A 24,135-nucleotide genomic window follows, 5' to 3' on the forward strand; every position below is an offset into this window, starting at 1 on the left:
GATATAAACAAGGAAAAATAGGATAGAATGATAGGTGAGGAGTAATAGGATGGAAGAAGAGAAAAAGAAAAGTATGAACAAGGGAAAAACAGGATAGAAGGAAACACACAGTAAATATAACTGAATGTGAATAAAATAAACTCTCCCATAAAATAGAAGCAGATATCAAAGTGATTTAAAAAAAAATAGAATCCTACAATATGTTGTTCACAAGAAATACAATTGAAGCAGAGAGACACACAGAGAGCAAAGGTAAAAAGCTAGAGCAGATTATATTACACTTTAACTGAAGTTTTAAAAAAAAACATGGACAGCAATCCTGATCTCATTCAAGGCAAAAGTAAAACTAGATCTAATTTAAAAAGGCAAAGGAAGGAAACTACATCTTACTGAAGGGTACCATAGGCAATGAAGCAAGATCAATATTAAACATATATGCATCAAGTGGTATAACAACTAAATTTTTAAAGAAGTTGAGTTTACAGGAAGAAATAGATAGAAAAACTATACTAGTGGGGTTCCTCAACCTCCCCCTCTCAAAACTAGATAAATCTAACCATAAAATTAAGAAGAAAGAAGTTAAAGAGGTGAGTAGAGTTTTAGAAAAGTTATATATGATAGACTTCTGGAGAAAACTGAATGAGAATGGATAAAAAATATATTTTTTTTTTCTCAGTGGAACATGGCACAAACACAAAAATTAACATGTATTAGGGCATAAAAACCTCACAATCAAATGCAGAAAGGCAGAAATATTAAATGAATCCTTTTAAGATCAGGATATAATAAAATGTAATGTAATAAATGGTCATGAAAAGATTGCCTAAAATTAATTGGAGCTATATAATCAAATTTTAAAGAATGAGTAGGTCAACAACAAAGCATAGAAACAATCAATAATTTTATCAAAGAGAATGAGACAACATGCAAAGATTTATGGGATGTAGTCAAAGCAATTTAAATGCTTACAGGAATAAAATAGAGAAAGAATAGATTAATAAATTGGGTGTTCATTTAAAAAAAAGAACAAATTTTAAATACCCAATTAAACTAAATTAAAAATTCTAAAATGCAAAGGAGAGATTAATAAATTTGAAAGTAAGAAAACTATTGAATTAATAAATAAAAGTAAAAGCTGATTTTATGGAAACAATCAATAAAACAGATACTCCTTTGCTTAATTTTATTGAAAAAACAAACAAAAAGAAAACCAAATTACCAGTATCAAAAATGAAAATTAAAAGGAAATGAGAGCAATAATTAGGAGCTATTTTGCCCAATGATATGTTAATAAATCTGACAATATAAGTGAAGTGGATGAATATTTGTAAAAAATAAATACAAATGTAAGCTTTCCAGATTAGTTGAAAAGGAAGTAAAATACTTAACTCAGTTTTAGGGGAAAAAAAAGAAATTGAACAAGCCATCAATGAACTCCCTAGGAACAAATCTCCAGGGCCAGATGGATTTTCAAGTGAATTCTACCAAATATTTAAAGAACAATTAATTCCAATAGTATATAAATTTTTTGGAAAAATAGGGGAAGAAGTCCTATCATATTCCTTTTATGACACAAATATGGTGCTGATACCTAAACCATGAAGAACCCAAATAGAAAAAGGACATTATAGACCAATTTCCTTATTGAGTAATTATGCAAAAAAAGGAACATTAGCCAAGAGATTACAGCAATTTAGCATAAGAATAAAACATTATGACTGGAAAGGATTTATATCAGAAATGCAAAGCTGATTCAATATTAGAAAAACTATTGGCATTAATGATAAGGTCAATAGCAAAACTAACAGAAATCATATGATTACCTGAATAGATGTGGAAAATACTTTGGGCAAATAAAGCACCATTCCTATGAAAAACAATAGAGAGCAAAGAAATAAATGAATTTTTACCTAAAATAATGAGCAGTACCTATCTAAAACCATCAGCAAGCATTATATATAATGAAGATAAGTTAGAAACCTTTCCAATCAAAACAGGGATGAAACAATGATGCTTGTTATTACCACTATTCTTCAATATTGTACTAGAAATGTTAGCTTTAGCAGTAAGAGAAGAAAAGGGAATTGAAAGAATTAAAATAGGTAACAAGGAGATATCACTTTTTTCCGATTATGGATATGATAGTATACTTAGAGAATCCTGGAAAATCAATTAAAAACTTCTTGAGATAATTAACAACTTAGCAAAGTCATAGGACATGAAATAAACTCACAAATCATCAATATTTCTATATATTACCAACAAAGCTCAGAAGCAAGAGATAAAAAGAAAAATTCCATTTAAAATAACTGAAGACACTACAAAATATTCAGGAGTCTATTTGCTAAGAACATTTTTTCATACTTATCCATTACCATACTAATCAAACTACCAAAATTATTTTATACAGCTAGAAAAATAATAACACAATTTATTTGGAGGAGCAAAAGATCAAGAATATTAAGAGAATTAATGAGAAAAATGCAAAGGAAGATGACTTAATCATACCATATCTAAAACTGTAGTATAAAGAAGCAATCATCAAAACTGTTTTTGGCTAAGAAATAGAGTGATGAATCAGGAAATAAATATATTAGGTACACAAGACACAGAAGAAAATGACTACAGTAAATCTACTGTTTGATAAGCACAAAGATTCATTATTTGACAAAAACTGCTGGGGAAAATGGAAAATAATATGGCAAAAACTAATTATAGATCAACATCACACACTGCATGTTAAGATAAAGTTTAAATGGGTACATGATTTAGACATAAAGGATAATTAATACCATAAACAAATTAAGAGCACAAGGAATAGTACCTGTCAGATCTATAAAGAATGGATGAATTTATGACCAGATACAGAGCATTATAAAATGCAAAATGGATAATTTTGATAACATTAAATTAAGAAGGTTTTGCATAAACAAACATAACCAAGATTACAAGGAAAGCAAAAAGATGGGGAACAATTTGCACAGCCAATGTTTCTGATAAATACCTCATTTCACAAATATATAGAGGACTGAATCAAACTTATAAAAATACAATTCATTCCCCAACTGATTAAATGGCCAAAAGATATGAACAGACAGTTTTCAGATGAAGAAATTACAGCAATAATTATGTGAAAAATGCTCTAAATCACTATTGATTAGAAGAATGAAAATTAAAATAATTCTCAAGTACTATACACCAATCAGATTGTCTAATATGATGGAAAAGAAAAATGATAAATGTTAAAGACGATACAGGAAAATTGGAATACTAATGCACTGTTAATGATTTTGTGATCCAATCATTCTGAAAAGCAATTTGAAAATATGCTCAAAGGACAATCAAACATCAATATCATTACTAGATATGTATCCCAAAGAGATCATAAAAAGGGAAAAAAGATGTACATGTACAAAAAGATTCACAGCTAATCTTTTTGTAGTGGCAGAGAATTGGAAATTGAGGGAATGCCCATCAACTGGCGAATGGATGAACAAGTTGTAGTATATGAATATAATGAAAAACTACTGTGCTATAAGAATGATGAGTAGGCAGATTTCAGAAAAACATGGAAAGATTTACATGAACTGATGCTGAGTGAAGTGAGCAGAATAAGGAGAACATTTTACACAGTGACAGCAACATTGTGCAATGATCAACTTTGAAAGACTTAGCTCTTTTTAGCAATGCACCAACCCAAGGCAATTCTATAAGACTCATGATAGAAAATGCTATTCACATTCAGAAAAAGAAGTATGAGGTCTGATGGCAACTTGAAGCATATTATTTTCACTTTTTTTGTTGGGAGTTTTTTTTATGGCTTTTCCCTTATGTTCTGTTTCTTCTCTCACAACAAGTTTAATGTGGAAATACATTTAAATAATTGCACATTTATAACCTATATCAGATTGCTTGATATCTTGGGGTGGGGAAAGAGAAGGAGGGAAGAATATTTCAAACTCAAAATCTTATAAAAATGAATGTTTAGAACTATTTTTACATGTAATTGGAAAAATACTATTTTTAAAAAATAAGCTAGGAAAAATAAACAACAAGCACACAAACAAAAAATCAAGTGAGTCTCACAAGATGAACAAGCACAGATAAAAACAAAAGCACATAAATTGTATTGCATTTCCCCTCAATCCTATCCCTTTTGCAAATTTGCCCACTAATGTTAAGGGCACTATTACCCTTCTAATCATTATCTGACTGTCATCTTTATTTTCTCTTATCCCATATGTGTAACCCATATGTGTTGCCAAATTTTCTTTTCCTTTCTTCTACATCTGTCCCATCTGTTTCTTTTCTTAACTCACTTCATTACCACCTTATTTAACACTCTCTATCAGGATTCTTGAGCTAGTTTCTCATATGTTTCTCTCCTCCTAGTAGCTTCTCCCATTCTCATGCCAGATGAGATACATCTGCCAAAGTGATTTTCCTAAACTATAGGTCTGATCATGTCACACATACTTCCCTACAAACTCTAATGACTCCCTAATGATTTCAGGACCAAATATTGCTTCACCTTTATCTCATCTTTTAATTTTTTTCAATTTTTGGTAAATTTTAGAAGGCATATAATAATTAGTATGGAAATATACATATAGTTTACAAATAAATAAAAATATCAAAAATGTTTATTGATATGAAAACTATTAAAGGAGTTGAGAAAAGGGGGAAATTAGTGAAGATTAGAATAAACAGAGATAATTTCATCCCACACAAGATTGATCAAGATAATGCATTTATTGAGTATTTAGTGTATGCTTGGGCACTATGGGAGATATAAAGGTCAAGAAGACATCCTCAGGGAATTTACAATCTGTCTTTGGGGAATGATAGACTAAGTACTCACACAAATACTACAGCATAAATTTGGATACAAAAATATTACATGAGAATTACAGGTATACATCAGGATACATGATTGGTGGAATTGTGAATACACCCAGCCATTCTGGAGAGCCATTTGGAACTATGCTCAAAAAGTTATCAAATTGTGCATACCCTTTGACCCAGCAGTGTTACTACTGGGCTTATATCCCAAAGAGAGCTTAAAGAAAGGAAAGTGACCTGTATGTGCAAGAATGTTTGTGGCAGCCCTCTTTGTAGTGGCCAGAAACTGGAAAGTGAGTGGATGCCCATCAACTGGAGAATGGCTGAATAAATTGTGTTATATGAATATTATGGAATATTATTGTTCTGTAAGAAATGATCAGCAGGATGATTTCAGAAAGGCCTGGAGAGACTTACATGAACTGATGCTGAGTGAAATGAGCAGGACCAGGAGATCATTATATATTTCAACAACAATACTATATGATGATCGATTCTGATGGACGTAGCCCTCTTCAACAATGAGATGAGCCAAATCAGTTCCAATAGAGCAGTAATGAACTGAACCAGGTACATCCAGTGAAAGAACTCTATGAGATGACTATGAACCTCTGCATAGAATTCGCAATCCCTCTATTTTTGTCCACCTGCATTTTTTATTTCCTTCACAGGCTAATTGTACACTATTTCAAAGTCTGATTCTTTTTGCACAGCAAAACAACTATTTGGACATGTATACATATATTGTACTTAATTTATACTTTAACATATTTAACATGTATTGGTCAACCTGCTATCTGGGGGGCGGGGAGGAGGGGAAAAATTGGAACAAAAGGTTTGGCAATTGTCAATGCTGTAAAGTTACCTATGCATATATCTGGTAAATGAAAACTATAATTAAAAAAAAAAGTAATCAAGAGATTTGAAGGAAAGAGAGAGAACAATTGTTAAATCTTTGGGAATAGAGATGAAATGGCCTCCCTTAATACCCTCTTCCAGGGATCAGTAATTCTCTTAGTTTGAAAGTTCCCTCTGGAATCACATTGAAATTTAAAGTCTCTTCATTTGTTCCTTGGTGGTAGAAAGCAAAAACTAATGAGCATCCTTCATTTGAGCACCTTCCTAGATTTAAGAATAATTAAGTCTTCACAACCTCACCTTTTTCTTCACTAAGTTGAACTCCAGCTCCTTTGGTCTCCTTCCCTGACCATAGGAAAGAAGTACTGGTCCTGAGTCTTCCTCTAAGGAGCTCAAACTAACACATTTAGGAAGACTAATTTCCCCCACCCATTCCGATTGTCATGTGTGGGGACGATTGTGCAGAAGTATTAGGCTTCCTGGAGTGGTTGTGCTTCCAAGCTCAGCATCTCTGAGACATCTTGAAAGTTAGTCAACTGGATTAGGGAAAGCGTGGGCTTCTGGGTCCGAAGAGCTGCATAGACACAGAAGACCTTATGAGGGTTACTGGATCTGGCAAGTTATTTCCCTTTACAGCTCTTCCCCTGAAGATATAATTTCTTTTCAAAGCACCAAAAAATCAAGTAACAGTTTGGGATCCCAGAGCAAAGAATGTTTAGCAGAGGGCCAGGACTATAGAATCTATAGCTTGTGGACTTGCCCTCCTACCAGCCTCAGTTCCAGGCACTATACAATCCTTTGCTTGCTAACACTTAGCTCTGGTTCCTGGACTGACAGAGACCTGATTTATAATAAATTTTCACCCCCAGCACACCGAATGTGTAGTCTTTGGCTGAGTCATCTTTTGGCAAGCCCTTTTTTTCTGTCCTTCTTTCTCTATCTGGTATATACATGGGAGTAGGGATAGAGTGACTTGGAGACCATTCAAGATTCCATTTAACAATTTCTTTAGGATATTTTTTTTAAATGTTATTGATGGATTTTGTTTTTACATAGCCTAAATTACCTTCAATCCTTCTCCTAGAGGAGACATTCCTTATAACAAATAATCTTTTTAAAAAGAAGAATAAAAGAAGAAATAGCAAAATTTATCATTACATTGAAAAAATCTGGGGCAGCTAGGTGATGTAGTGGACAGAACACCAGCCCTGAAGTCAGGAGGACCTGAGTTCAAACCTGATCTCAGACACTTAATACTTCCTAGCTATGTGACACTGAGTAAGCCAACCTCAATTGCCTCAAAAAAATTTTTCACAATGTTTCACATCCATAGACCTCCCCTTCCCACCCCAATACTTCTGCAAAGAAGGAAGAAAAAGGACCTTTAAGACATCTCAAATTTTGGGAGTACAAACTAGATGATAGAGTTGGCCAGCTGAGATCCCAATCTCAGCTTTGTGATTTTTACTCATATAACCTTGGAAAACAAATTCCCTTCTCTTGTTTTCAGTTTCCTCATCTATAAAGTGGGGGACTTAAAGTCAATGATTTCTCAATTTCCTTCAAGCTGGAAATCTTAAGATTCCTATGATCTTCCAAAGAACTTCGTCTTTAGCACTGTTAGTCCTACAAGCAGGAATCGAGATTATTACATTGTATAGATTGACAAACTGAGGACCAGATAAGTAAGTGACTTGATTAAAGACATACAGAAAATATAAGAAGAGAGCTATATCTGGATCTCTAGTCTCCTTCCCTCCCTCATTCTGTTACCCTAACTATCAGACATAAATGTACCCCTTGTAGCATCAAAAATTATATTAAAAATTGCCATTCCCAACACTCTGTAAGGACTTACAGATTCTCTTTCGAAGCTTTCTTAACAGTAGCAACAGAACCAGGAGAACAATTGGAAGCAACACAGTAGAGAAAGTGATCAGGATCTGGAAGATATGCCTGTGATCTGGAGACAAACTGTGAAGAAAGGAGGAGGGAGAGTTGAGGAAGGGTAAGAAATGGGGAGAACACAGGAAGGACCTTGCTTCTAATAAGAGCATCCTAGAACTTAGAGTTAGAAATGACCTTGCAGACCATCTAGTCTCACTCCCTCATTTTACAGAGGAAAAAAACTAAGGCGTTAGGAGCCAAAGTCAATTGTCTATGGTGACATAGCTTGCTAGTCATAGAGTCAGGACGAGAGTGACTCCAGTTTCTTCATTGTCAGCCTAGGGCTCTTTCTCCCATACTGCCCTGTGTGAGGGTATCTTTTTGCCTGAGGTGCCCCAGTCACATCCTAAGAGGAAAATTGTGTTGTATATCAGAAATTGTAGTGGATTAGGAATTGAAGATCTGTTCTAGTCCTTTCTCAATCATAAAAATCACTAGTTTTGTGACCTGGAGCAAGATAATATACCTCTCTAGATCTCAGTGATACTCCAAATTGTAGGCTTTGGAGTAAATATTTTCATTACCTTTGGCTCTTTCATTTTATGATTAAAACTCTCTAATTAAACTATGAGAAAGAAAAGGAAGGAAGAAGGAAGGAAGAGAAGGAAAGGAAGGAAGGAAGGAAGGAAAAAGTGAGGAAAGGAAAAAAGGAAAGAAGGAAGGAAGGAAGGAGGGAAGGAAGGGTGAGAGAGAGGAAAGAAAGAAAGAATGAGAAGGAAAAAAAAAGGATAAGGAAGTTTCCAGTATCTGAGACACTTGAAGGAGTAGGGTAAAGAAGTGACAAACTGAGATGAAACATTGTCATAACTGTTGTCCTTATTTTAGTTAGCGGACTGAGGAAAGAAGAAGAAAAGAATTACAAATCCAGTGTACTTCTCATCAGTCCTACACCCAATTTTAAGATGAGTAGGCAAAGATGAAGGGCCCAGAGAACAAACCTAAGGGGGCAGAATGGCAAGAGTATATCTCTGAAAAAGAAATGTACAGGCTCTTACATTTCCATGCATGGCTTATTGCTGGGAGGAAACAGGAGTGTTGCTCCTGGAATTCTTCTCAGTGGTTTCTCAGAGTGACTTTCTCTACCAATAGTAGCTGTTCCTCCTAAGGCTGAGGCTTTCCCTTTTCTAATAGTTCCTGAGAACCATGGACTTATATCGGCATCTGGGGCTGTAGGTTTTGGGTTTCTCAGAGTCTGTCGGTATGTACCTGGAGTTACTTCTCTAAGATTGTCTGTAACCATTGTTGAAGATCTGATGATTCCTGGGATGTTTCTGGTGATAATCAGATGTGTTCTGGTGTCCACAGTTCCCCTAGTTAGCCTATTTGTGCTTCTGATAGTTGATCTTTTTTCCCTAATGGTTCCTCCGATTGTTTTTGTCTCTGCACTAGTTCTCAGGAGCATTATGTTTGATGTTACTTTGGCTCCTGAAGTCTGTACCTCTGGAATTGGATCTGTTGCTCTTGTGGTTTCCAGAATCCAGACATCAGCATTTGGAATTGTTACTCTAACTCTTCCTGGAGGCTGTATATTTTTGCTTGAAACTTGTGCTGGTAGCTGAGTGATGCTTACCAAAGTTGGATCTCCTCTACTAATTTCTGCCTTCTGTCCTTTTACCACCAGACTTGTGTTGCGATCCTGGATACCTACAGTTGGAGTTGTTCCTCTAAGAGTTCCTGGACCCTTTCTACTCATAACTGAGATGATTGTTCCAGGGATTCCTGAGGCCTTTGTGACTCTGATTGGAGTTATGTCTCCTCTGTAAGTTCCTGTTCCCCATTCTTTTATAGTCAAAGTTCCATCAATGACTTGATTGCAAGGAGATGAAGTTGTTTCAATAGTTTTTGGAACCTTTTCACCTATAACTGGGGTTGTTGCTCCAGTGCTTTCTTGTACCTGGACGACTTCAGTTGAAGTGGTATCTTTTCTAGTTTTTGACTCCCATCCCTCTACAAGTAGGGTTGTGTCAATGTCCTGTCTACCTGGGACTGTAGTTGTTACTCCAATAGTTCCTGGTGCTTGGGTGATTTCAGTTGGAGTAGTATTTCTTCTGCTGGTGTTTACCTCCCATTCCTCTACAAGTAGGGTTGTGTTAATGTCCCATCCACTTGTAACTGTAGTCATTACTCCAATGGCTCCTGGTGTTTGGGTGACTTCAGCTGGAGAGGCATCTCTTCTGGTTCTTGTCTCATATCCCTCTGCAAATGCAGTTGTATTAAGAGCCTGTCCATCTGTGACTGTAGTTGTTACTCCAATACTTCCTGGTGCTTGGGTGATTTCAGTCGGAGTGGTATCTCTTCTGCTGGTTTTTGCCTCCCATCCTTCTGCAAGTAGGGTTGTGTCAAGATTCTGTCCATCTGTGACTGTAGTTGTTACAATAGTAGTTCCTGGTGCTTGGTTGATTTCAGCTGGAGTGGTATCTTCTCTGCTAGTTCTTGCCTCCCATTTCTTTACAACCAGGGATGTGTCAAGGACATGTCTACCTATAACTGAAGTTGATGTACCAAGGGCTTCCATGGTCTGACCTCTGGTAGCCAGAGTTGTCATGGGGGTGATGCTTGAGGGAATTGTGATGATGGCAGAGTCTAAAGAATGATTGGCTTGAGATGTTGGGAAAGAACAGATAAGAATTAAGGTAAATTAATAACAAATATTTGAATTACAGTAAGTTGTCTGAAGGTTGTTAAACTGATCAAATCAAGCTAACTTTTACATCAATACACATACTATCTAAAATACAAATGTAAGGGAATATCAATAGTCTCTAGTTCAGCACATATCAGAGCAAAAGTGGGAAGTGAGCAGCCATCTCTTTCTATTCCCTTATCCCATTTTCTAGGATTCCTTCTATCCTCAATCATTTACTACCCAAATGATATCCCTTAGCTTCCCAGAGCCTACAGCCTAGAATCTCCTCAGGCCTTGCTGTCCCAGAAATGCCTTGCTCCTCAAATTTATTCCTTTCTCCTCCCCAATCACTCCTTCAAAATTTCCATTCCCTTAGTTCAGCAGCTGTTGGGAAGAAAGCTCTTGATGAAACAAACTTACAACTCAATTTATGAATAACTGATAGACTTGTGAGGAATAAGTGATACAGAGGAAAGAGAGTTGGACTCAATCCAAACACTTGGGTCTGAGTCCAGGTTCTGATATTTACCAATATGTGACTATGGAGCAGTGACTGACTGAGGCTTGTTTTCCTGGTCTGTAGAATGAGGAATATGATGCTTACTTCCAGGGTCATGGTGAGTCCAGTGTCTGCCTTTGGCATTTGGACTGGACTAAATTATCACTTCCAACTCTCAGATTCCATCATGCCAATCTGAGAGGATTTGGAATCAGGAAGACTTGTTTTCCCAAACCATCCCAGGCACAATATGTGTGTTTGCATGCGTATTATGCATATATGTGTGAATGTATGTATGTCAAGAAAATGTGTAATTAAATTTTTAAAAAACATGGAATAATAGGTATGTCAGGTACTTGGGATGCATTAGTTAACTTAAGATGAGCATTAATTATATTTATCTCTGAAGTTCCTTGCCATATTAAATCAAAAAGGGAAATAAATTGGATTACAGAGCTCCCATTGTGTGGTCAAAGGAAGCCTATAAATTCTTCTGGAGGGACTTCTTTTTTCCCAAACGTTGAATTCTCAGAACTTACCACTTAGAATCTTTCAGCTATATCATACATGCACTTCGGACGCTCACTATCCTTCAGATGCTCACTATCCTTCAGATGCTACTGTCTCATACTAACCAGAGATCTTAAGGACCCCTCCTCAGCCCCTTTCTCTATTCTTAAGGCTCCCCTCATTTCTGATTGACGAATTAAGTATAAGTATGGGCCATATAATGTTATCCCACCCAATTTAGATTATACTTTGTGACCAAAAGGCAAATCGTGATGTGGTAACTACTAAATGTTCTGGTCCCTCCCTCCCAGTTCCTCAGGAACTCTTCCATATTCTGATTGGTAAAAATAGAGAATCTGGCCAATCAGAACACAGTTGCTGGACAAGCCCAGGAGAATTCCCTAGGCAAAAGGAGAGGATATTCTTAAAGGTCAAAATTTTCCTGAAGAATAGAATCTCTTCTTGGACCACTTTCTTAATTAAGCCTTTATAGACATTTTAAAAGGACTGTAACCTTTATGCTACTATTGCTATGGAATTAACTGCCCTCTATATCACAGAATCATAACTGGAGGGGCCATAAAGATTATCCAATCCAGTGTCCTCCTTTTTCTGAATGAGGAAAGTAGGATTCACAGGAATGAAGTGCCTCGGGCACAGTCACTGGGGTAATAAGTGGGAAAGGCAGCATTTTAATTTAAATGCTGTTTCCAGATCCTGTACTTTACCCCCTGAACTCTTCCTGTTTCACTATAAAGCATGGCAAAGTATGGCAATCCTGTACCTGTAGAGATGGTGAGATTCATGCTGAAGAAGAGCATGTCTGTTCTAGGTCCGATGCCACAGCGATAGTATCCCGAATCTTCAGGTATCAACTGGGTCAAGGTCACTACAAATCTGCCCTGACTAGGGAAGTCCACAAGAGTTACTCGGCCCTGGTAGCGGTGGTTGATGAAGAGGTTGGAGGAGATGATGGTGTGACAGACTCTCTGAGGGGGGTACAGACGGCACCAATATTTCCTCTGATATTTGTTGACTGGGGTAGGAGTATAATGGCATTCGATGGTGACTGTTCCCCCAGGGTCTCCATCCACCAATCTTGGACCTTTCAAAGCACTAGTATCTGCCAGAAGGGAGGTGGGGTGGGAGTAAATGAGATCTATTCTTTAAAAACTGTTTTTAAATTAAATTAATTTTTAAAATAATTTCTCTTCCTCCCACGCACCCTCACTGGGGAAAAAAAAAAAAGAAAGAAAATCTTCTAACAGATGTGCATTGTCAAGTAAAACAAATCTGTTTTTACCATAAGAAAGAAGGACTTAGAAACTCTTCTAAAACAGATAATAAAGAAATTGCATATGGCATATTTGCCCTTTGAAAACAATGACTCATGACTCCCAATAGGGGAGGAAGATGCCCACTCTCTTTGAGTCAGGTTGTCTGAGAACCATCTTCTTTGGTTCACTTTTAATGGCAACAGACTTGAAGCCACCTATTTACATGGTACCACTCTCCCTCTTCACCTAAGCCAAGAATTGATTGCAATCATGATGCCCATCAGAAGCTCTTAAATTTTACAGATTGTTTTTGGGTAGTGAGACATGGAATCACCAGTCTTGCCAGCTTGATCATCTGAATACTTTAGAATTCTAAAAGTCACTCCCAGGCTCTCTCCTTTACTTACCTTGAAGCAAACATAAGGCGAAGAGGGGAATCATTTTCCATCCTGCTCTGAGATAGGTGCCCTGCAAAAACCATTGCAAACAAAATGTGATCTGACCTGGGAAGAGGCAAATGAGTGAATTGGGGCTGGGGTCTTTACCTCATTGCATGTCACTTCCTCATCTATGAATTAGCAAGTTTGGACTAGATTAAGTGAACTTATTTTTTTAATTGCATTTTATAACTATTTCACTCTAATTGATTTCTTTTTTTTTTTTTTCTTTTTCTGAGGCTGGGGTTAAGTGACTTGCCCAGGGTCACACAGCTAGGAAGTGTTAAGTGTCTGAGACCAGATTTGAACTCAGGTCCTCCTGAATTCCGGGCTGGTTCTCTATCTACTGTGCCACCTAGTTGCCCCCTCTAATTGATTTATTTTGTAATCCTCTATATTTTGTTTTATACATCATACCAAGAAGGGATCATTAGGCTTCACAAGTGTCTGTTCATGACAGTAAAAAGATCAAGGATCTCTGCCAAGAGGTGAAGTTGATTGAGGCAGGAGAATATCACAGACATGAGGGATGTAGGTCAGATGATCAGAATATCACAGGGAACATCAGGTAGGTCAATTTTGCTGTATCATAGAAGGAAAATAACATGAAATATATAATCTTAAAAGTTCCTTCCTGTTCTTCTTTCTTTCTTTATGCCTTTGCCCTAATTGTCTTCCATGCCTGAAAATTCTCCCTCTTCACCTTTGTCTCAGTTTCTTTGGTTTTCTTCAAGACTCAAGTCAAGGCTCCACTGACCCTCAGACACTTATGTCTTTCTTTTGAAATTTGTTATTCTCCATTCCCTATTTCTTCTCCTCTCTCTTCCCCACTCTGCATATGCACTTTCATATATGTGTACACATATATATTATATATCTGTGTGCCTTGTTTGTAAATAGTTATTTATATGACTCTCCCAGCAGAATGTGAGCTTTATAAGGGTAGGAATAGTGCTTTTGCCTTTCCATCTCCAGTGCTTAGCACAACTTGCCATACAATAAGTATCTAATAAATGTTTATTGGCTAAAAACTGATTGGCTGACTGACTGAGATGAGTAGAAAACTAATAGGAACTGCCCTCTCTGAAAGAAAATTCTCTCTCCAGAACATCATCTGTCTCCTTTTCTACAATCATGCATCCATCACTTTCATCACTTCTCACCTATGAAAGGAAGGAAGAGGTAAGCATGCATTAAGTACCTACAATATGCCAGGCACTATGCCAAGTGGTTTACGAATATTATCTCATTTGATCACCTGTACTTTTGTAGTAGCATCGTCATTGTTCTCCCTGCTTCCCTATTCTTTCCAATCTTTCCTTCACATCGAATTGATTTTCCTAAAGTACAGATCTAACCATGGCAACTTTTGCTCAAGAACTTCAGTGATTCTCTATTACTTCTAGGATAAAATGCAAATTTCTTTGCATAACATTTAAATTCCTTAAAAACCTCTGATCCAGTCTATCTTTCCAATCAGGCCTACAGTCAGGAAGACTCATCTTCTCAAGTTCAAATCCAGCCTCAAACACTTACTGTTGTGTGACTCTGGACAAGTCACTTAATTCTATTTGCCTCAATTTCCTCATCTGTAAAATGAACTAGAGAAGCTGTGTTACCCTGGGCAATTCATTTAACTACCTCAGTTTCCTCACCTACAAAATAGAGACAATAATAGCACTTATCTCCCAAGGTTGTCATAAGGATCAAATTAGATAATATTTGTAAAGTACTTAGCACAGTACTTAGAACATAGTAAATACATCATAAAACTTTCTTTCTTTCCTCTTCTCTTTCCTTTCTTCAAGGTTCAGGTTGATCTTCCACAGGTATTAGAAATCCCTCCTTCCCCCAACAATTACTCTGGATTTACTTTCCAATTCTCTATATACTTGTGTATAATATTTTTTATTTCCCTTACCTACCTACAGAATATTAAGGTCCTTGAGCAGGGACTCCATCCTTCATTTTGTGTCCCGGCACCTAGCACAATGCAAGTATATAATAGATGTTTCTTGAATTGTTTTCCCATACCCTAATCATCATTAATACTCCCTTCACTGTCATAGAACTTGACTTCTCATAATCTTTCAATTTCTATATCCAGAAAATTATGTTGACTCTTTGTGTTTTCAGACACTTCCTCTCTCCCCCCCTTACCCTCTAGGTCAAACCTGTTTCCTTAAATGAGGGGAATTCATTCTCTTGGGGAGAAACTTTCTATTTTGCTGTTGCTAGGTTCTACATAGCCACTATGTCATATGAGATTAAAATGGGATTTGAATCAGGCAGATATCATGCTAATTGCTGGGTTCAGGTCCTGTTTGATTCCTTCTTTAAGTCTTTGAATGCTGAAGAAATTAGGTTTACCCATTCTTTATAGCATCTCCTCATTCCAACCACATTGATATCCCCTTCTGTCTTTCCACAGCATTCAAACCCAAGATCCTTCAGATTCTTTTTAAAAATTATTTTTCATTGTATTTATTGTTCTTTTCATGTATGGGCATTGTAGTGTCCCTAACAATAGAAACCAAGTCTTAAACTTCCCTGAGTCCGTCCAGAGCCCAGCACCATATTGAGCATGTAGGAACTCAATAAATACTTATACAAATACAACTGGGAAGAGCCTGCCCAAGTTCACATTCCACTAATACAGCCTTGAAAAATCTAAGGTCACCAAACTTGGCACTGCAAAAATGTACCACTTTCTCTAGTTTTCAGAGGTGGGGCTCTCTAGGTGTGGTATATTGATTTACTCTCCAAAACAGCTGATATGTTGGCTGCTTTGGGCAAACTCTTTCCCCTCTTTCTCCTAAGAGGGAGTGAAATGGGCAGGGATATATTTAGAATTAAAGGCAATAAAAAATTAAAAGATATAAATTAAATAAGATAAAGAGTTTAAGTTCACCTTCAAGACATAAGAAAGTACAACTATGGATAAGTCAGTTTCCTCTTCTAAAAAATGAGAAAGTTGGCCTTAATTACTTCTAAGGTTTCATCCTATGATCCTATAGTTTTAGTGGCTTGAATATTTCTTAGTAAATGTTTATAGAACAGAATCAATTTTATCTCCCTTAATAAATATTTAAAAAGAACTGGGAATGCAATGCTGAATGACCCTTTATGATTTAAACCAAAGAAAAGAAACAGAAGTGATAAAGAAGTACAAAGAATCTCCAGAAGAAATCTGTCTGTATTTCAGCCTAGGCCAGGACTGGAAGTCTCTGTAGCTTTGAGGGTCATCACAAGTTAGAAGGCAGGATATATATCTCTGCTAGATCTAATATATAAGCAGAGGAGAGAAGAAGTAGGGAAAGCAGAAAAGAAGAAAGGAAGGAAGGGAGGGATGAAGAAAGGAAGGAAGGAAGGAAGGAAGGAAGGAAGGAAGGAAGGAAGGAAGGAAGGAAGGAAGGAAGGAAGGAAGGAAGGAAGGAAGGGAGGAAGGGAAGAAGGAAGGAAGGAAGGAAGGAAGGAAGGAAGGAAGGAAGGAAGGAAGGAAGGAAGGAAGGAAGGGAGGAAGGGAAGAAGGAAGGAAGGAAGGAAGGAAGGAAGGAAGGAAGGAAGGAAGGAAGGAAGGAAGGAAGGAAGGGAGGAAGGAAGGAAGGAAGGAAAAAAGGAAGGAAGGAAGGAAGGAAGGAAGGAAGGAAGGAAGGAAGGAAGGAAGGAAGGAAGGAAGGAAGGAAGGAAGGAAGGAAGGAAGGAAGGAAGGAAGGAAGGAAGGAAGGAGGGAAGGAGGGAAAGAGTAGAGGAGAAAAATAGGATGTAACATTAGAAGAAAAGAAGAAAGCTGACTTTGAAAAAAGCTGTAATTGACCACCCCTCCCTTGCCTAGATCATTCTCTCTGAGTCCCTAGCTCATTATAAGTTCCCTGCATCCCTCAATCTATGAACTACTTATAGTTCAATCCCCACCAAAAACCAGGTTGAATAATCTTCAGATAAAAGCATCCGAGAGCCAATTCATTTCTCTCCAATTCCCCAGTTTTCTCCAATTTGAGTATTGACTCAGATGTCCTACTTAATGCACTGATCTCAAAGGCCAGGGCTAGAGCTAGATTGCTTGGTGATCTTCCCCCTCTCTAATACCCTCAGCCCCACAGTTAATCTCTGTATGACAAAAAGCTGATTTAGCAGATTCCAGGGCCAGGGTATCTTTACTATGCTGCCCTATTACTCTCCAAAGTCCAAATTGGGAGCAATCTCTCAATTTAATGAGAGCAATGAGATTCTTGGCAGGGCAATGAGGAAGCATGATACATCATGAGATCAAAAGCCTCTGTAAAGAATTATCAAGTCTGAATGGAGTCCAAGAGGATAAAACTATTCAAGGAAATATCTCCAGGTATCTTTTCTGCCAGAGCATGTAGGTGGCAATGGCCTTCTGGAAAATTTTTCTTGGTGAAAGGGGAGCCCTGACTAAGAATACACTTAAGAATGAAAACTCTTCATTGAAACATGAAGCACTGCCAGAAATATAAAATCCCTGCCCTCCAGTAATTTGGGGAGGAAATCATCAATATTGTTAAAGAACTGGTCTCATCTAGCCTTTCTGGGCACATTCCCCTAATAGTATATTTAGGAATATAATCTATGTTCTAACCAATTGTTATTAAATATATGTTAGACATGAGAAGGAAGAAGAGCAGAAATAGGAGGAACGAGAAGGAAAAGGAAGGAGAGAAGATGAAGATGAGGAGGAAGAGGAGAAGGAGAAGATGAAGAAAAAGAAGTAGAAGATGAAGAAGAAAGAGGAGGAGGAGAAGGAGAGCATAAAAAAAGAAGAACTTATATCTCTAGGGGATAGAGAAGAAGAAAATAACATATTTCTAGAGCTTAATGGTCTACAAAACATTTTCGTCAATATGTATAGAAGAATTGCGCATATGTAACATATATTGGATTTCTTGCTATCTAGGAGAAGGGGTTGGGGAAGGGAGAGAAAACATTTGTTTACACAAGGTTTTGCAAGGGTGAGTGTTGAAAATTACTTATGTTTTGAAAATAAAAAGCTTTAATTTTTTAATTATGCTTTTTAAAAAGCACTTTCCTCGGGTTGACCACAGAATAATGAATTTTTATCTATATAACAAGTCAATAAAACTGGTTACTAAAAAGTAGACCAGTTGCATTCTTACAGTGTGCCAAGTACTGTGCTAAGCATATCTACAGTTAAAGAAGATAGGAAGAATTCTTGCTCTCAAAGAGTATATATTCTAATAAGAGAAATATCATATTTGTAAACAGAGATAGGTTTATATAAGATACAAGTAGGGTTGCATTCACAGAGAACTTCAATTATTGTTGTTTAATCATTTCAGATTTGTCTGACTTTTCATGACCCCTGCTGGGAATTCTCTTGGAAAAAATAGTGGAATGGTTTGCTATTTTCTTCTCCAGCTTTTTTGACAGGAGATGAAACCAAAGCAAACAGGATGAAGTGACAGACTTGCTCCAGGTCACACAACTAAGTCTGAGGCTGGATTAAAACTTAGAACTTCCTGACTCTGGGCTCTACCTATCAACTTCAATTATAGGTACTTTGGTGTACTGAAGTATGAGAAAGACACTATTCCAAGCACTATCCAGATGTTTTAGAAGATAGGAGATAAGTATTTTCATCCCCATTTTACAGATGAAGAACCTAAGGTTCTTTCCATAACCCCATTTTGGAAAGTCTTCCTACATGATTATATTATCCTTAGGCTCCACTTGTACCTTCTTGTACCCTCCAAATCGAAGGTATTAGAATCATACATTTAGAGAAAAGATGTCAGAGATTATCTGGTTCACTCCACCATCTAATGTTGGGATTACTAGGTGAGAACTGAGGTTGTCTGGATGGTGACAAGGTGAATATGACTCGTTGGCACCCATCTGATTCCTTCTCCTGCTGAAGAAATACAAGCAAACCCTCTCCCCCAGGCAGTTAACCTATCTGGTCCCTTCCATTCACCACTTTCTGGATCTCTCCACATCACCTGGCGATTATCTAAGGACAGTGGAGATGCTCTCACTGGACACTGCCCTTCTGGTGGGTTATAAAACCTGTCTGCTGGAGCCAGTGCATCTTTGTCAAAAATTAGAAAATTAATGGTATAGAGAACTAAATTTAGAAGTTCCCTAGGGCTACCTGTGGCTCCCCCTTTCTTTTGTTTTTGGAGGAGTGTCTTAATATCTCTGTTTCTTCTCTCTACTATTGCCTGCCCTTGAGGATTAAAGGGTATGCCCGTGGTATGTAAAATCTTATACTGTGCACAAAAGTGTGTAAAATGTTTGGACGTATATGCAGGTCCATTGTCTGTTTTTATTGCTTGTGGCACACCCATAATTGCAAAAGCTTGTATAAGGAATTCAGTGACCACTCAGGCTGTCTCTTTTGCTGCTGGCATTGCAAATGTGAATCCTGAAAAGGTGTCTACCACGACATGAATAAAAGATAGACGACCAAAAGATTTATAATGGGTCACATCCATTTGCCAGATTTCATTGGGTCTCAAACCACGAGGATTCTTCCCTGGAGGGAGTGTAGGAGCATGGAAAGGAAGACAAGCTGTACAGCTTTTTACTATGCTCCTAGCTTCCTCTCTTGTGATTCCAAATTGTAAACGTAAAGCTCGAGCAGCCTGATGATATTTAGAATGAGATTCTTGCGCTTCCTGAAATAAAGGACTACTGGCTAACATGGTTAGAAGGCTATCTGCCTTTGAATTTCCATCAAAAATGGGACCTGGAAGTCCACTATGTGAGTGGACATGCAAGATATAAATCTTGCCTGGATGTTTTCTCACTTGCTCTTGAAGTTCCTTAAAGAGCTGATAAATATTGGAGGCTGCAAATTTTATTTGGGCTGTGGCAATTCTTTGTACTACACCTACTGAATAGGCTGAATCAGTAATTATATTTACGTCTCCTGGGTAATAAGTGAGAGCTAGCATGATAGCAAATAATTCATTCTGTTGAGTGGATTGAAAAGGAGTCCTGATTACTCTCTTTATGGTTAAATCATGAGAGTATATGGCACAAATATTTTCTTTGGAGGCATCTGTAAAGATTGTTGGTCCTTTAAGAGGAACCTTAGAAACCTTTTCTTCAAAAATCCATCGCCAATTATGTAGTAGCCGGGTAATCTTTAATGGAGATCCATGTGCAAAATTTGGAGCAGTGGCCAATAAAATTTGCCATTCTGGGATGTTCTCACAGCATACATTAATCTGTGCATTAGTATAGAATGTGTATATTTTTTCAGGACTTATCCCAGATAATTGTGTTACTCTCTTAATAGCCTTTAATAAAATCCTAGCCACAAGCACTGGGTAAGGTGTAAGGCTTTGTTCTGGTTGTGCTGGGAATTTATTATTTATGAAGAAATAGAAACCTCAGAACATTTTAGTGTAGATAGATAGTAATTAAGTGGTAGTGAAGAACTGAACCCAGAACCTCTGATTCAAGATCTTTCCTCTTTTCCACTGAATGACTGCTTCTGCCTTGCTTGTTCCCAAGGACCTTTGGAAGAACTGTTATTGTGAAGGGAAAGAATAGGAGCAAGAGAGATGGCCTGGATCCCTGAAATTTCTAATTCAAGGATTAATCACAAAGAGATTTGCTGGCCTGCACCAGGGAAACTTTGATCCCACAAGGTCTGAACATTGCTAGCCATCCTTGTCCACGGACTAAAATCCAGAGAAGGAAGCCATCTGAGTGTTCACTCACCTCTTGTCTTATGGGATGAATCAGGGAATCCTTCTCCATCTCAAGTCAGGAACTAGAAGCACATGTATCTATCCCTAACCTCCTTGGAGACTAAGATATCTTGATATGCTCTGGTCCTTCTTCAAATCTTCAGATGAAACTGGGCTTTAATGGGTGGATGGTGGCAGCCACAAATGTATCCAGCAAAAAGTCCTTCCCTCTTACTCACCCAAGATCTATTCTTTTGCTCCAGAGGGAGAGAACTGCTTTCAGTCTGACATTTAAGGCTTTCCTGGTGAGGGAGGCAATCCCATCCTGTCCGTTCCCCAAGATGAGTGATGCAATAATATTGGGCACTGAAGCAGGGAAAACTTAAAGATCCAGGAGAGGAATTTCCCTATCATTTGGCAGTCCATCATAAAGGTGAAAAGAGCACTGGACTTGGAATCAGGAAGATTCATCTTCATGAGTTCAAATCCAGGCTCAAGCACTTATTAATTGTGTGAGCTTGAACAAGGTATTTTGAGTTTGCCTCATTTTTTCTCATCAGTAAAATGAGCTGGAAAAGTAAATGGTAAACAACTCCAATATCTTTGACAAGAAGTCCCTAATGTGATAACTAAGTGTTGGACACGGCTGAAAAGTGACTTAGCAACATAAATCAGAGACTTGGAGCTATGAAGGATGTTAGAAGTCAATTGCAGAGAAAAAATAAGAGGAGGAGGAGGAGGAGGAGGAGGAGAAGGAGGAGGAGGAGGAGGAGGAGGAGGAGGAGGAGGAAGAGGAAGAGGAGAAGGAAGAGAAAGAGGAGGAGGAGGAGGAGGAGAAGGAGAAGGAGAAGGAAGAGGAGGAGGAAGAGGAGGAGGAGGAGGAGGAGGAGAAGAAGAGAAAGAAGAGGAGGAGAAGAAGAGGAAGAAGAGGAGGAGGAGGAGGAGGAGGAGGAGGAGGAGGAGAAGAAGAAGAAGAAGAAGAAGAAGAAGAAGAAGAAGAAGAAGAAGAAGAAGAAGAAGAAGAAGAAGAAGAAGAAGAAGAAGAAGAAGAAATCAATTGCAGATATTGAGGCTTAATGACTTGCTCAGAATAATCAATTGCAGATATTGAGACTTAATGACTTGCCCTGAGTCTCCCATTCAGTTAGTGTCAAAGATAGGTGACTCCAGGTCCAGCACTATTCTCTATGGCACACTCTACCAATTGTCTCATCCTAAAGAGACAAATTTGGCTTCTTTTCTTGATCATATTGCTACTGACCATTTCTGACCTACTGCTCACACTTCTTTGTTAGTTAGTTATTAAGCACCTACTCTGTACCAAACACTGCAAAACTCTGGTAATGCAAAGAAAGGCAAAAGACATTTTCTGCCCCAAGAAACTGATAGTCTGCCAGGGGAAGACAACAAGAAAATATATATTAACAAACTATATCTAAGACAAATAGGAAATAATGGAAGAAAAGCATTTGAATTAAAATGAGTATACAAACAGTTTGATGTGAATTCATACCCAAGAGAGGGCATGCTAAGGGGAGATACTAAAACAAATGGTTTGCAAAAACAAAAATGATTACTTGTGTTACTAGAGTAGAGTGATTATGTAAAAAGGCATAGAATGCCTACATTTTCCTTTGAAAACAATAAATAGTTTTTAAGACATGTAACAAATTGACCTTATTTATGTCTATTTCTGTAACTAAACTGAATCTATATTGCAAGAACCCGAAGATGTGTTGGTGGTTAGCAAACAGAAGACAGCCTGGCATCAAAAAACTTTTATAAACTTTGGTCCTATGGTTGAGTTATAGTCTCATTAATCTGAGTCCTCTGCCTGATAGTGTAGGAACATTTCATTTATACTGCCTTCTCTATTGGGACTCTTAAGTATGTCCTTGTATAAATCTTCTACAACGGATTAGTGCCGATCCAACAGTGTTAGACACATTCCTCTAGATCGCTTGATGTTGCATGGCTACTGATGGAGTATGTTAGCTATCTGGTGGTTGTCCTTCACTATATGAATAGCCCACAATCTTTTCTAATCATATACCCTCTGCTTCTGGTTTTCTTTAATAGTAATATTATAATAATAGCTAACATTTATATAGTGATTTTAAATTTACAAAGTTCTTTATATGTATTGTATCCTATGATCCTTACAATAACTCTGTGAGATTTTTATTTGTTTTCCAGTTGTGTCCAACGCTTTGGTAGGTGCTATTATTAATCCAATTTTACAGATGAGGAAGCTGAGGTACACAATTTTTATTTTATTTTATTTTTAAAATTAATTTTATAATTATACATTTTTGACAGTACATATGCATGAGTAATTTTTTATAACATTATCCCTTGTATTCATTTTTCCAGATTTTCCCCTCCTTCCCCTAGATGACAGGTAATCCCATACATTTTACATGTGTTATAGTATAACCTAGATATAATATATGTGTGTAAATCCAATTTTCTTGTTGCACGTTAAATATTGGATTCCTGGGTAGATAGACAGTAGTGCTAATATTTTACATTCGCTTCCCAGTGATCCTTCTCTGGGTGTAGTTGTTTCTGTCCATCATTGATCAGCTGGAAATGAGTTGGATCTTCTTTATGTTGAAGATATCCACTTCCATCAGAATACATCTTCATACAGTATTGTTGTTGAAGTGTATAGTGATCTTCTGGTTCTGCTCATTTCACTCAGCATCGTTGATGTAAGTCTCTCCAAGCTTCTCTGTATTCCTCCTGCTGGTCATTTCTTACAGAGCAATAATATTCCATAACCTTCATATACCATAATTTACCCAACCATTCTCCAATTGATGGACATCCGTTCATTTTCCAGTTTCTAGCCACTACAAAAAGAGCTGCCACAAACATTTTGGCACATACAGGTCCCTTTCCCCTCTTTAGTATTTCTTTGGGATATAAGCCCAGTAGTAGCACTGCTGGATCAAAGGGTATGCACAGTTTGATAACTTTTTGGGTATAGTTCCAAATTGCTCTCCAGAATGGTTGGATTCTTTCACAACTCCACCAACAATGTATCAGTGTCCCAGTTTTCCCACATCCCCTCCAACATTCATCATTATTTGTTCCTGTCATCTTAGCCAATCTGACAGGTGTGTAGTGGTATCTCAGAGTTGTCTTGCATTTCTCTGATCAGTAGTGATTTGGAACACTCTTTCATATGAGTGGATATAGTTTCAATTTCATCATCTGAGAATTGTCTGTTCATATCCTTTGACCATTTATCAATTGGAGAATGGTTTGATTTCTTATAAATTAGGATCAATTCTCTGTATATTTTGGAAATTAGACCTTTATCAGAACCTTTAACTTTAAAAATATTTTCCCAATTTGTTACTTCCCTTCTAATCTTGTTTGAATTAGTATTGTTTGTACAGAAACTTTTTAGTTTGATGTAATCAAAATCTTCTATTTTGTGATCAATAAT

General features: G+C 37.3%; 1 protein-coding gene across 1 annotated transcript; it reads right to left on the reverse strand.

Annotated features, from left to right (window-relative positions):
* Positions 1-4,754: 4,754 nt before the first annotated feature.
* On the reverse strand, positions 4,755-20,920 carry FCAMR (Fc alpha and mu receptor). The gene is made up of 6 exons (XM_074309016.1): positions 20,710-20,920; positions 12,967-13,027; positions 12,067-12,405; positions 8,643-10,245; positions 7,559-7,674; positions 4,755-6,274 (listed from the first exon to the last, which is right to left on the reverse strand). Exons 1-6 carry the CDS (start codon positions 20,746-20,748, stop codon positions 6,171-6,173), a joined length of 2,262 nt encoding a protein of 753 aa, XP_074165117.1. The 5' UTR covers positions 20,749-20,920; the 3' UTR covers positions 4,755-6,170.
* Positions 20,921-24,135: the final 3,215 nt, after the last annotated feature.

Source organism: Sminthopsis crassicaudata, chromosome 4 (assembly GCF_048593235.1).
Source record: "Sminthopsis crassicaudata isolate SCR6 chromosome 4, ASM4859323v1, whole genome shotgun sequence".
Taxonomy (NCBI): domain Eukaryota; kingdom Metazoa; phylum Chordata; class Mammalia; order Dasyuromorphia; family Dasyuridae; genus Sminthopsis; species Sminthopsis crassicaudata.